This window comes from Ornithorhynchus anatinus, chromosome 9 (assembly GCF_004115215.2).
Source record: "Ornithorhynchus anatinus isolate Pmale09 chromosome 9, mOrnAna1.pri.v4, whole genome shotgun sequence".
Classification (NCBI taxonomy): Eukaryota; Metazoa; Chordata; class Mammalia; order Monotremata; family Ornithorhynchidae; genus Ornithorhynchus; species Ornithorhynchus anatinus.
The window spans coordinates 6,950,511-6,965,081 of record NC_041736.1 but is presented as its reverse complement, the minus strand read 5'-3'; the positions used below and the strand labels follow the sequence as shown (position 1 = coordinate 6,965,081).

The 14,571-nt window shown below is 45.5% G+C and overlaps 1 protein-coding gene across 1 annotated transcript in view; it reads right to left on the bottom strand.

Annotated features, from left to right (window-relative positions):
- ARL6IP6 (ADP ribosylation factor like GTPase 6 interacting protein 6) overlaps positions 1-14,571 on the bottom strand; it is a 32,175-nt gene that overhangs the window by 16,054 nt on the left and 1,550 nt on the right. Inside the window, exon 3 of the mRNA XM_029072232.1 lies at positions 7,691-7,744. Within this exon, the coding sequence (XP_028928065.1) occupies positions 7,691-7,744 (54 nt within the window). The remainder of the gene's footprint in view (positions 1-7,690; positions 7,745-14,571) is intronic.

Sequence of the window (14,571 nt, the reverse complement as noted above, 5' to 3'; positions counted from 1 at the left end):
CAGTGTTCCACATGCCGATTCCTCCTGTTTGGTCCTTGGTGGGTAATGAACTCTTGGACAACAGCCTGGCCATAGAAACCCTTCTTAAACTTAAGACAGTTATTTAATCACCTCAGCCTTCTCTGGGCTCAACAACCCTCACGCTTCTTTCAATTTTGGGTTGCTCTTTCCTTCTTTTTAAAAGGTGGGATTGAAATTAAGACAATGGACTAATGGAGGAACGGAGATGTGGGTAAAGGCATTACCCCTTCTAGACCGTAAGCCCTTTGTGGGCAGGGATTGTCTCTATTGCTGTCTTTCCAAGCACTCAGTACAATGCTCTGCACACAGTAAGCGCCCAATAAATACAACTGAATGAATACTTCCTGACTCTCCTATTACACTCTTGTTCACACATCCCATAAGCGTGTGACTGTGAACCCTGCTCTGAGGCATCGGTCGATCAATGGGACATATTGAGTGCTTATTGTGTGCACAGCACTGTACCACCCTCTCTGTTAACTGAGAGCATCCAAATTAGCTGTTACCTGATACTCACCACCCCATGAAGAAAAGATAATGAGCTGAGAACTTCTCTCTTCTGCTCTAACATACCAAAAAGATGGTGTGAATGTGCTGGGCTTGGGTTCCCCATCACGCTGGTCAAAGAGTGTGAACGTGAAGCCTGTTCTGCCTAAAGAGTTGAAAAGGATGAGTGAACCGCGTTGGGATTAAGAGGATATTTTGGGAATGCCTAGGAGGTTATGGGGGACGTTTTGGGAAGGCCTAGGAATAGAGATTTGAGGTCGATGCCCATAGAGAGATTATGTAGATGAATGTGGATAGAGGGGAATGGGGAAAGGTTATAAAGATGGAAAACAGCCAAAGGCTTGAAGGAAACAAAGAGTTATCTCTAAAGAGATAATGGGGGACTGAATATCGATGAGAGGGAATCCCTATGCCGCAGGAAGGAGTGAGAAGGTTTAAGAAGGATTTAGGCTTTTGTTCTGGGGGGAGGAAACCAGCACCTCATTTGATAAGGATTTAATAGTACCCTCTGTCTGAGTGTGTAGAATGAGCTACGTTTGAATGAACTGGCCAGTGTTGGGAGAATGGGTACTGTGCATTGTGAAGAGAAACGCCTAACTGAAATCTGGCTATCTCCACAGGTTGAGAGCCATCTTATTGGTCTGGTGGTTTTAATCCTTTTCCCTTCTCTCAGCTTCTTAAAGTCACTCATTCAGTGACAGGAAATCTGCAACTAAGGCAAGGGGGTAGGAAATCTAACCACCTTTCCTTCAGGGCCTTACTGGGAATGAGAAAGCCTTAGGGGGCTGGAGCTATCAGTTAAGAAGATCAAAAAGGCATTTGTTTGAGAAAATGCCTGGTGAATAATAATGTTATTACTGTGAATTTTTGTCTGTTGTGTGACTTTGGGCATGTCACTTCACTTCTCTGTACCTCAGTTACCTCATTTACGGAGTGGAGATAGAGACTGTAGGCTCCAAGTGGGACAGGGACTGTGTCCAACAACCCGATTTGCTTGTATCTATCCTAGCGCTTAGTACAGTGCCTGGCACACAGTCAGCACTTAAATCCCCGATTTTTTATTATTATTATTATTAGGTCCTTCCTGAGAATTCACATTTCACCAGAGCAGAAAAGGTCAGAAACCACAAGACGACATTTTGCAGGTGATGTGTATTTTATTGAAGTAATGTCATACAGAGAGCTCTCTTCTGCGATCCATCTTGTTCACGGGGTACACAAACTGATTTATGGCCTCTTTTTTGATGATACTTGTTGAGCCCTTGCTAGGTATCAGGCATTATACTAAGTGCTGGGACAGATACACGTTAATCGGCTTGGACAAGGCCCGTGCCCCACGTAGGGCTCACAGTATTACTCCCCATTGTTTTTACAGATGGGGTAACTGAGGCACAAAGAAGTTAAGCGACTTACCCAGAGTCGCAAAGCAGACAGGTAGCAGAGCCGGCATTAGAACCCAGATCCTCCTGACTCCCATATGCGTGCTCTTGGATCCTCTTTCACTACTCAGGATTTAAGATTGTTGTGGGCAAGAAGTGTGTGGTCTATCAATTCAGTTATATTCTACTCTCCTAAGTGCTCAGTACAGTGCTCCGCACAGAGTAAGTGCTCAGTAAATACAATCTGTTGATGACGAAGCAGAAACGCAAGCCACACAACTTATCCAATCGATCGTGTTTATTGAGCGCTTACTGTGTGCGCTTACAGCGTAGTGAGCCCCTGTGCTGTATTAAGCGCTTGGGAGGGTACAGCAGTGAGAACACAAGATCCCGGCCCTCAAGGAGCTCACGGATCAAACAAACCCCAAACCAATTATGAATTACCAAAAAGACTTACCTGCACGCACAAATATCTACACAGGTCCCCAAACAAGGGTAATCTCCGTGTCTAGGCGTGGCATTCACTTACAGAGAAGCAGTGTGGCTCAGTGGAAAGGGCCCGGGCTTGGGAGTCAGAGGTCATGGGTTCGAATCCCGACTCTGCCACTTGTCAGCTGGGTGACTGGGGGCAAGTCACTTCTTACAGGTGAATGTACTCCTTACAGGTGAATGTACTAATAGTAATAATAATGCTGGTATTTGTTAAGCGCTTACTCTGTGCAGACACTCTTCTAAGTGCTGGGGCAGATACAGGGCAATCAGGTTGTCCCAAGTGAGGCTCATCGTCTTAATCCCCATTTTAGAGATGAGGTAACCGAGGCACAGAAGTTAAACGGCCTGCCTCGGGTCACACAGCCGACAAGGGGCGGATCTGGGATTGGAACTCGGGTCCTCTGACTCCTAGACCCGTGACCTTTCCACTAGGCCATCCTGCTTCTCGATAATAATGATAATGATAATAAATAACAGTATTAGTTAAGTGCTACTATGTGCCAAGCACGGCATACAAGATGATTAGGTCGGACACAGTCCCCTGTCCTAAGTAAGAGGGCGAACAGATACCGAATCCCGCTTTTACATATGAGGAAATGGAAGCACGGCAAAGTTAAGCGACTCGTCCAAGGTTAAGCAGCAGGCACGTGGCGGAGCTACTGTATTTTTCTGCATTAATTTCTGTCTCCCCCTCTGGACTGTAAGCTCGCTGTGGGCACCGAACATGTCTACTGTTGTACTCTCCCAAGTGCCGAGTACAAGTGCTCCGCACACAGTAGGCGCTCAATAAATATGAACGAATGATTAGAACAAAGGTTCCCCTGATTCTCAGACCTGAACTTTTCCGCTAGGCCATGCTGATTCTCCAGGAGACCACAGACCGGGCATCGCAATCTCCGGCCCATACCCCGGAGGTGCCGCACCGAGTCTTGGATTCCGGATGTCCAGCGGTTCCTGAAGCTTTTGGCATTTGCGTTTCCAGGAGGCAGTCGGCATTCACAAAGTCCGCACCAGTGTTTCCGGTTCACGGCGCCCTTACCGCCCAAGGGGAAGCAAGGAAACCCAGGGTGACCGTAGGGCAGTATTGCCGACTTTTCGTTTGAGGGCGGGGGGAGGTTGGGGCAAGTTTGCATAAAGGGGAGAAGGGGAAAAAGAAAAGAGGAAGCGAAACAGACAGGCTTGTAGCTAGTGGGGCACCTAGGGGGTAGGGTTTGGAAGGGAGTCAGTTCAGGCTCCGAGGCCAGGATGGGGAAGAGCTGGAGCCTGGGGACTGATCCTAGCTCCAACTTTCCAGCGGCCCTCTTTCTCTAGGAAGTGGTGGGGCAGGGCATCCAAACCGAGGATGGAGTGAAGTCCTAAGCAGGGGCTGGGGGGAGGTCACTGGCACCTGCAAAGTGTCAGGAAGTTTGGAGAGCAGGGGCTGAGCTGCATTTTGATCCCTTTCTGCGGCCCCTGCCAGATTAGGACCACCACCCTTTTTTCCCCCCTCGGGGGGGGGGGGGGGGAGGGAGGGAGGAAGGGGGGGCAGTGGGAGACCATTTCGACCAGGAAATTTCTGGATATGGTGAAGAGAAGGAATAATTCCGTAGGAGAAAAACATCTTAATCAGAATATTCCAGAAATCTCAATGGATAATTGTCCGAGGGTGGTCAGTTCTCTGGTACTACAAGGGTTACCAGATTCCTGAAAAGCCCCCCTTAGGTAATATTCACACTGCACTTAATAATAATAAAAATAATGGCATTTGTTAAGCGCTTACTATGTGCCAAGCACTGTTTTAAGCGCTGGAGCACTGCTCTGACCGCTGGGCACTGTTCTAAGCACTGGACCAACGGGGCACCCACGTGCACAACTGTTACTTCTAAAACATCGCACTCCGCCCAGCCAGATGCGTGTTGTCAGAAGAACATTCCCTAATATCCCAACGACATTTTACCCCAAGCATGTGATGAAAACGTATTTTATGGACAAACGGGCTCTATAACCCTTCCATGGCTTCAGGTTCATTCATTCAATCGTATTTATTGAGTGCTTACTGTGTGCAGAGCACTGTGCTAAGTGCTTATCACATGGAAAGGTTAAGAGGTTTTCCTAGGAGCACACCAGTAGTAAAGAGATTCTTTTGTGGAACTTCTCTCATAAGAACACAATTCTGGTAGGAAATAATTATTGCACTGAGGCTGACGATTGAAATAATCTTGATTTAAATCAATCCGTTTTGGTTTGTGGGGCCGGCAAAAGATATTTATACTTCTTTAAGAGATTGAGTTGCGTATGAGTATTTGTTAATGAGATGTCCATCCCCTTGATTCTATTTATTGCTATTGTTTTTGTCTGTCTCCCCCGATGAGACTGTAAACCCGTCAATGGGCAGGGACTGTCTCTATCTGTTGCCGATTTGTCCATTCCAAGCGCTTAGTACAGTGCTCTGCAGAGTAAGCGCTCAATAAATACTATTGAATGAATGAACAAATTTTACACTTACAAAAGTCTTGGGCTTAACAGCGCCTAATGGAGTCATCATCATTTAGACTGTAAGCTCGTTATGGGCAGGGAACGAGTCTGGCTAATTCTCTGGTACTCTGTCAAGCACCTATTAAGTGCTCAGTAAATATCATTGATTGATTTCCTCGACGTATGCTGGGCTCCCCCGTTCGAACACAGCAGACGCTTGATGCGACTTATACTTGGTCACTTTCTGAGTTACAATACCAACGCTGGAAAGAGCTGCATTGCCTCCGAACCCGTAAGTGAAAAGTATTTTTTTTTTTTTTGGTATCAGCACCCGGCCCCATTCTGCCACCCGTGACAGAGTCGACGTGGATGCCTTTTTTAACCTAGCAGACAGAAGGGGAAGAGGCGGGCTGCTAGGCTTCTGACCGGCATTGTGTCTTCATATTTTGTGGCTTTAGGCCAGGCGGGATGTGAAGAAATAAAAACGGCGGAGGCAGCGTGACCTAGAGAAAAGAGATCTGGGCCTGGGAGCCAAAAGACCTGGGTGCTAATCCCGGCTCTGGCAGTTACCTGTGTGACCTTGGGCAAGTGGTTTCACTTCTCTTGACTCCAAAGCGGGGAATTAACTACCTGTTCTTCCTCCTACTTAGACCGTGAGATTCACCTGAGACCCGGACTGTGTCCAACTTGATAATCCTGTATCTGTCCAAGGGCTTAATATCATTACTAAAAATAATATAATCTGGAGTCCAGGCACCTCAGAAGTCTCTGAGACGGGAACCCTGGTCGTAAAATAAGCAGGGGAGCAGAGGCTTCCCCTTCCCTATCTGGATTTCTTAGGCACGTTTCCTTTTTTTTTTTAATTTAAGTGGAATTTGTTAAACGATTATTATATGCCGGGCACTGGACTAAACACTGGGCCGATACAAGTTAGTCATTTTGGACACAGTCCAGGGCCCACGTGGGGCTCACAGTTTCAATCCCCCTTTTAACAGACGAGGTAAATGAGGGCCAGTGAGTTGAGATGCCCAAGGTTACCGAGCAGACAAGTAAGTGGCAGAGCAGGGATTAGAACCCAGATCCTTCTGACTCCCAGACCCGGGCTTTAATCCCTAGGGCAGGCGGCTTCTCGCTGCCTCCTTGCTACCCTCTGTAGGAGAACAGGCAAGATTTTGTCAGGAGAGACTTTGGGAAATCAGCAGTCGGTTGAACGATAAACGCTTAGCACAGTGCTCCGTACACAGTAAGCGCTCAATAAATACGATCGAACGAATGAATCTCAAGCCGACGGAAGGGCTATAAATAAGCACAATCTTATTTCCTTCTTGGTTCGCGCCACTGTATTTGTCAATCCTTGATTGGTATGTGGCACTTTTTCTTTTCCTCTCGTTTCACCCCCTTCTTTTTCAGATTAGTTGCTTTTAAGATTTTTCCCTAACTTTAAACCCTTGAGAGGACACTACTACAAAGGCAGGCCGCTTCTTAGATACTTGTAGTTAGATGAACGTACGCGCTTTCGGTGGGACAATGAATTCTCTTACGCCCGCTCCCATTTTCCCAATCACTAGAGTCCGGTAATCTTCCTATTAAACTGTAAGATAAAGACACTGGATAACTGTATTCACATGATAACTGTGGTTTCTGTCAAGCGTTAGTCACTGTACTAAGCGCCGGGGTGGGTACAAGCCAATCGGGTCGGACACAGTGCCTGTCCCGCATGAGGCTCACAGTCTTTATCCCCATTTTACAGACAGGTAACTGAGGCACAGAGAAGCCAAGTGACTCGCCCAGCGTCACCCAGCAGACAGGCGACGGAGCCGGGATCAGAACCCATGGCCTTCTGACTTCCAGGCTTGGGTTCTATCCACTGCGTCACACTGCTTCTCTAACCATCTCCAGGCTTTGAACTTTCAGCCCACAATTCCGCAAAATCAAAGAGAGACTTAGATCGGTGAGAAAAATCTCCGTTTCCTAAGGAAGATGTCTTTACAGTAATAATAACGATGGTATTTAGGACCTTTGATGGTACCGGTGCCTGACTACTCGTTTTCTTTTGCTGTCTGTCTCCCCGTTTTAGACTGTGAGCCCGTCGTTGGGCGGGGATTGTCTCTCTCTGTTGCCGAATTGGACAGTCCAAGCACTTAGTCCAGGGCTCTGCACACCGGTTTAAGTGCTCAATAAATACGACTGAACTGAATGAATGAAGCAGATTACTAAACTTCTCTGTGCCGCAGTCATATCATCTGTAAAATGGGGATTAAATCCCCTTCCCTCCAATTCACCCCGTGAGTTCCACGTGCGACAGGGACAGGGTCCAACCTGATCATATCTACCCCAGTGCTTAGAACACTGCTAAACACCTAGAAGGTGCTCTTCAAATACCATTTTTATAACTTGAATCTGTGAAAGGAACAGTTTCTGTCTGACTCACGGCAGGCAGAAATCTTAATAATATGCTGGCGGTGACTACCTGAGAGGGACCGAAAGATCGCAGGGGGAGGCTGAGCAGAGATCGGGGGGCCAGGGGGTGAGGGAAGAGTAAAGAGGCAGAGACTGACAAAGAGGAAGAAGAACAAGGATGGGAAGGGTTAGAGCAAGAAACCTTGAGGGTGCACGATGGATATTTTCAAATAAAAACATAGCTGCAACTTGAAACACTATCGACGCACCTAACTTCCTGGAACGCGTTCGATACGTACGCCGCAGTTAGGTATTTTCCTTCAGAAACACACCTCCCACTCGCAAGCGCACGGACAGATCGGCAGCTGATTTAGAGAGGCAAATTAGAGAGGCAAACCCCAGTCCCCGCGAGCCCCTAATAAGCCGGCTGCTCATACCTAATAAACCGGTCTCCATACCATCTTCGGTCTTTGACTTTTCAGCCCGCAACTCTGCAAAACCAAGGAGAGACTCACATCGGGGAGGAGATCTACTTTATTACCTACGGACGACGTTTTCAGCAGAGGAAAGGCGGCCTGGCTCGACGAACGCCGCTACGTTCCTATCGCAACTCTCCTTCGCCTACCTGCCGCGGGGATGACGTGACAGCACCTCTAAGTGAAGGTGTCAGAAACAAAAACTGAGCTCCTCGCGAATAAAATACAGGAAGCCAAAGAGACCTCTCAGTCCCAACTCACAGCCAAGCATTCTGTGCGAAACCGTGGCTTGAAATTCGGGCCTATTCTTATTTTTTGCCTCAAGTGGGGACGAGTATCATCTTTTTAAATTTTCCACAGGCCCCGGCTCAGACCTCTGGACAAGCGAGGAACTCAACCAACGTTCTTGATCGGGAAGAAGAAAATAAACGAAGCTAGGTATAGAACCAACGCCAAAACTCAATGGAATTAGCCTCTATCCAGGTTAGTTGGGAGAGACGTGACTGGAAAGGAGGGAAAAAAAATGCTGTGAATTTTCCCAACCGCCTCTTGATTGGTTTGGGGGGGGGTTTTGGGGGGGGGGGAGTTGGGGGAGAGAAGGGGGTTAAGTTTTGGACTCTGTTGATGAATGGAATTTATTGAGCACTTGCGTGTGGGGGGAGAGAAGGGGGTTAAGTTTGGGACTCAGTTGACGAATGGCATCTATCGAGCACTTGCATTGGGGAAGCAGCGTGGCTCAGTGGAAAGAGCCTGGGCTTGGGAGTCAGAGGTCATGAGTTCGACTCCCGGCTCTGCCACTTGTCAGCTGTGGGCCAGTCACTTCACTTCTCTGGGCCTCAGTGACCTCCTCTGTAAAATGGGGATTAACTGTGAGCCTCACGTGGGACGACCCGATTACCCCCCGTACCTCCCCCAGCGCTAGGAACAGTGCTCTGCAGGTAGTAAGCGCTCAACAAATACCAACGTGATTATTATTATTATTATGTGGGGGGAGAGAAGGGGGTTAAGTTTCGGGCTCAGTTGACGAATGGAATTTATCGAGCACTTGGGTGCTTGGACGAGTACAACAGAGATAGCGGCGACAACCTCTGCCCTCAAGGGAAGCTAATGCCTCCTCGTCTACTTTCAGCAGTAATAAGAGCATTTATCGACTGCTCACGGGCGCAAAACAGGCAAGACACACACTGCTTGTCCACAAGGAGCTTCCGACCTAATTCGTTCAATCCTATTTATTAAGTGCTCACCTTGTGCAGGATCTAACGAGCGGGTTGGGGGAGGGGCGGGGTGGAGGAAAGAAAGTGAGAGAGATGTATTTCAAGTCACCATCATCAGTAATTGAAAAAATCTACTCTGGATGGTCGTAAGTCAGTCCGTAACTGATGGCTTTTCTGATTTTATAGGCTAGGAATGAACTGGGGGAGGCCTGTTGGAGCCGGGCGTTGGACGCGGTCCGGGGTCCGTTGGTTTTGGGGAAGGACGACGATCCGAGACGGGGCGGGGGGGGGGTAAATCAATGTCGGTATTTGTTAAGCGCTTACTATGTGCCGAGCACCGTGTCAAGCCCTGGGGTAGATACAGGGTCATCAGGTGGTCCCACGTGAGGCTCACAGCCTTCATCCCCATTTTCCAGATGAGGGAACCGAGGCACGGAGACGTGACTGGCCCACAGTCACACTGCTGACGAGGGGCAGAGCCGGGATTCGAACCCACGACCTCGGACTCCCAAGCCCGGGCTCTTTCCACTGAGCCGCGCGGCTCCTCAATGAGGGGCAGGGGCTGGACAGACGAGAGAGAGGTCGAGCAACGCAAGGAGGGAGAACTATTCACCTTGGCTCGTTCTCGACTCTCCCTGAAGACCCCTCCGTTTTATTCTCTTCTTCCGAGAGAAGCGGCGGGGTTCGGTGGAAAGAGCCCGGGCCTGGGAGTCAGAGGGCATGGGTTCGAATCCCAGCTCTGCCGCTTGGCAGCTGGGGGTGACTCTGGGCCAGAACTAGACCGTTTTAGACCGTTGCCTAGAACAGACCACCACTCTCCCAGTCTTCGGAGCTCTAAAATAAAATCTCCTCCGGGAAGGGCACGATCTAGGCCCGGGCTCTATCTGCTAAGCGGAGCGGCTTCGCACGTAATGACTGTAATAACGGTACTTGTTCAGCGCGGCTCAGTGACAAGAGCCCGGGCTTGGGAGCCCCAGGTCATGGGTTCGAAACCCGGCTCCGCCCCTTGTCAGCTGGGTGACTCTGGGCAAGTCACTTCACTTCTCTGGGCCTCCGTCACCTCATCTGTCAAATGGGGATTAAGACTGTGAGCCCCCACGTGGGACAACCCGATTACCCTCTGTCTACCCCAGTGCTTAGAACAGTGCTTGGCACATAGTAAGCGCTTTGTAAATACCAAATTATTATTAGTAGTGATGGTAAGTCCTCAATAAATACAACTGCTGCATTATTAGCGGCACGGCTCAGCGGCAAGAGCCCAGGCTTGGGAGTCAGAGGTCATGGGTTCGAATGCCGGCTCTGCTACTTGTCAGCCCTGTGACTGTGGGCAAGTCACTTCACTTCTGTGCCTCGGTTACCTCATCTGTAAAATGGGGATGAGCCTCACGTGGGACCACCTGATGACCCTTGTATCCCCCAGCGCTTAGAACAGTGCCCTGCACATAGTAAGCGCTTGACAAATACCAACATTACTAGCAGTAGTAATGGTAAGCACTCAATAAATATGACTGATGTATTAGTATTATTAGTTAATGAACGAAGAGTAGGATACGACTGCATTATCATTATTAATGAACGAAGAGTGGGATACGACCAATGTATCACTATTATTAGTTAATGAACGAAGAGTGGGATACGACCGCTGTATTATTATTATTAGTTAATGAATGAAAAATGGAATATGACCAATGTATTATTATTACTAGTTAATGAGTGAAAAGTGGGATACGACTGATGTATTTTTATTATTAGTTAATGAACGAAGAGTGTGATACGACTGATGCATTATTAGTTAATGAACAAAGAGTGGAATACGGCCGATGTATTATTATTATTAGTAATGAATGAAGACTGGGTTACGACCAATGTATTATTATTATTAGTTAATGAATGAAGACTGGGTTACGACCGACGTATTATTATTAGTTAATGAATGAAGACTAGGTTAAGACCGATGTATAATTATTATTAGTTAATGAATGAAGAGTGGAATACGACAGATGTATTATTACTATTAGTTAGCGAATGAAGAGTGGGATACGACCGATGCATTTATTATTATTAGTTAGCGAATGAAGAGTGGGATACGACCGATGCATTTATTATTATTAGTTGGCGAATGAAGAGTGGGATACGACCGATGCATTTATTATTATTAGTTAGCGAATGAAGAGTGGGATACGACCGATGCATTTATTATTATTAGTTGGCGAATGAAGAGTGGGATACGACCGATGCATTTATTATTATTAGTTAGTGAATGAAGTGTGGGGTGGGATACGACCGATGCACTTATTATTATTAGTTAGTGAATGAAGACTGGGGTGGGATACGACCGATGCATTTATTATTATTATTAGTTAGCGAATGAAGAGTGGGGTGGGATACGACCGATGCATTTATTATTATTAGTTAGCGAATGAAAAGTGGGATACGACCGATGCATTTATTATTATTAGTTAGTGAATGAAGTGTGGGGTGGGATACGACCGATGCACTTATTATTATTAGTTAGTGAATGAAGACTGGGGTGGGATACGACCGATGCATTTATTATTATTATTAGTTAGCGAATGAAGAGTGGGGTGGGATACGACCGATGCATTTATTATTATTAGTTAGCGAATGAAAAGTGGGATACGACCGATGCATTTATTATTATTAGTTAGCGAATGAAGAGTGGGATACGACTGATGCATTTATTATTATTAGTTAGCGAATGAAGAGTGGGATACGACCGATGCATTTATTATTATTAGTTAGCGAATGAAGAGTGGGGTGGGATATGACCGATGCATTTATTATTATTAGTTGGTGAATGAAGAGTGGGGTGGGATACGACCGATGCATTTATTATTATTAGTTGGCGAATGAAGAGTGGGGTGGGATACGACCGATGCATTTATTATTATTAGTTAGCGAATGAAGAGTGGGATACGACAAGAGTGGGGTGGGATACGACCGATGCATTTATTATTATTAGTTAGCGAATGAAGAGTGGGATACGACCGATGCATTTATTATTATTAGTTGGCGAATGAAGAGTGGGATACGACCGATGCATTTATTATTATTAGTTGGCGAATGAAGAGTGGGATACGACCGATGCATTTATTATTATTAGTTAGCGAATGAAGAGTGGGATACGACCGATGCATTTATTATTATTATTAGTTAGCGAATGAAGAGTGGGGTGGGATACGACCGATGCATTTATTATTATTAGTTAGCGAATGAAAAGTGGGATACGACCGATGCATTTATTATTATTAGTTAGCGAATGAAGAGTGGGATACGACCGATGCATTTATTATTATTAGTTAGCGAATGAAGAGTGGGATACGACCGATGCATTTATTATTATTAGTTAGCGAATGAAGAGTGGGATACGACCGATGCATTTATTATTATTAGTTAGCGAATGAAGAGTGGGGTGGGATATGACCGATGCATTTATTATTATTAGTTGGTGAATGAAGAGTGGGGTGGGATACGACCGATGCATTTATTATTATTAGTTAGCGAATGAAGAGTGGGATACGACAAGAGTGGGGTGGGATACGACCGATGCATTTATTATTATTAGTTAGTGAATGAAGTGTGGGGTGGGATACGACCGATGCACTTATTATTATTAGTTAGTGAATGAAGACTGGGGTGGGATACGACCGATGCATTTATTATTATTATTAGTTAGCGAATGAAGAGTGGGGTGGGATACGACCGATGCATTTATTATTATTAGTTAGCGAATGAAAAGTGGGATACGACCGATGCATTTATTATTATTAGTTAGTGAATGAAGTGTGGGGTGGGATACGACCGATGCACTTATTATTATTAGTTAGTGAATGAAGACTGGGGTGGGATACGACCGATGCATTTATTATTATTATTAGTTAGCGAATGAAGAGTGGGGTGGGATACGACCGATGCATTTATTATTATTAGTTAGCGAATGAAAAGTGGGATACGACCGATGCATTTATTATTATTAGTTAGCGAATGAAGAGTGGGATACGACTGATGCATTTATTATTATTAGTTAGCGAATGAAGAGTGGGATACGACCGATGCATTTATTATTATTAGTTAGCGAATGAAGAGTGGGGTGGGATATGACCGATGCATTTATTATTATTAGTTGGTGAATGAAGAGTGGGGTGGGATACGACCGATGCATTTATTATTATTAGTTGGCGAATGAAGAGTGGGGTGGGATACGACCGATGCATTTATTATTATTAGTTAGCGAATGAAGAGTGGGATACGACCGATGCATTTATTATTATTAGTTGGCGAATGAAGAGTGGGATACGACCGATGCATTTATTATTATTAGTTGGCGAATGAAGAGTGGGATACGACCGATGCATTTATTATTATTAGTTAGCGAATGAAGAGTGGGATACGACCGATGCATTTATTATTATTATTAGTTAGCGAATGAAGAGTGGGGTGGGATACGACCGATGCATTTATTATTATTAGTTAGCGAATGAAAAGTGGGATACGACCGATGCATTTATTATTATTAGTTAGCGAATGAAGAGTGGGATACGACCGATGCATTTATTATTATTAGTTAGCGAATGAAGAGTGGGATACGACCGATGCATTTATTATTATTAGTTAGCGAATGAAGAGTGGGATACGACCGATGCATTTATTATTATTAGTTAGCGAATGAAGAGTGGGGTGGGATATGACCGATGCATTTATTATTATTAGTTGGTGAATGAAGAGTGGGGTGGGATACGACCGATGCATTTATTATTATTAGTTAGCGAATGAAGAGTGGGATACGACAAGAGTGGGGTGGGATACGACCGATGCATTTATTATTATTAGTTAGTGAATGAAGTGTGGGGTGGGATACGACCGATGCACTTATTATTATTAGTTAGTGAATGAAGACTGGGGTGGGATACGACCGATGCATTTATTATTATTATTAGTTAGCGAATGAAGAGTGGGGTGGGATACGACCGATGCATTTATTATTATTAGTTAGCGAATGAAGAGTGGGATACGACCGATGCATTTATTATTATTAGTTAGTGAATGAAGTGTGGGGTGGGATACGACCGATGCACTTATTATTATTAGTTAGTGAATGAAGACTGGGGTGGGATACGACCGATGCATTTATTATTATTATTAGTTAGCGAATGAAGAGTGGGGTGGGATACGACCGATGCATTTATTATTATTAGTTAGCGAATGAAAAGTGGGATACGACCGATGCATTTATTATTATTAGTTAGCGAATGAAGAGTGGGATACGACTGATGCATTTATTATTATTAGTTAGCGAATGAAGAGTGGGATACGACCGATGCATTTATTATTATTAGTTAGCGAATGAAGAGTGGGGTGGGATATGACCGATGCATTTATTATTATTAGTTGGTGAATGAAGAGTGGGGTGGGATACGACCGATGCATTTATTATTATTAGTTGGCGAATGAAGAGTGGGGTGGGATACGACCGATGCATTTATTATTATTAGTTAGCGAATGAAGAGTGGGATACGACAAGAGTGGGGTGGGATACGACCGATGCATTTATTATTATTAGTTAGCGAATGAAGAGTGGGATACGACCGATGCATTTATTATTATTAG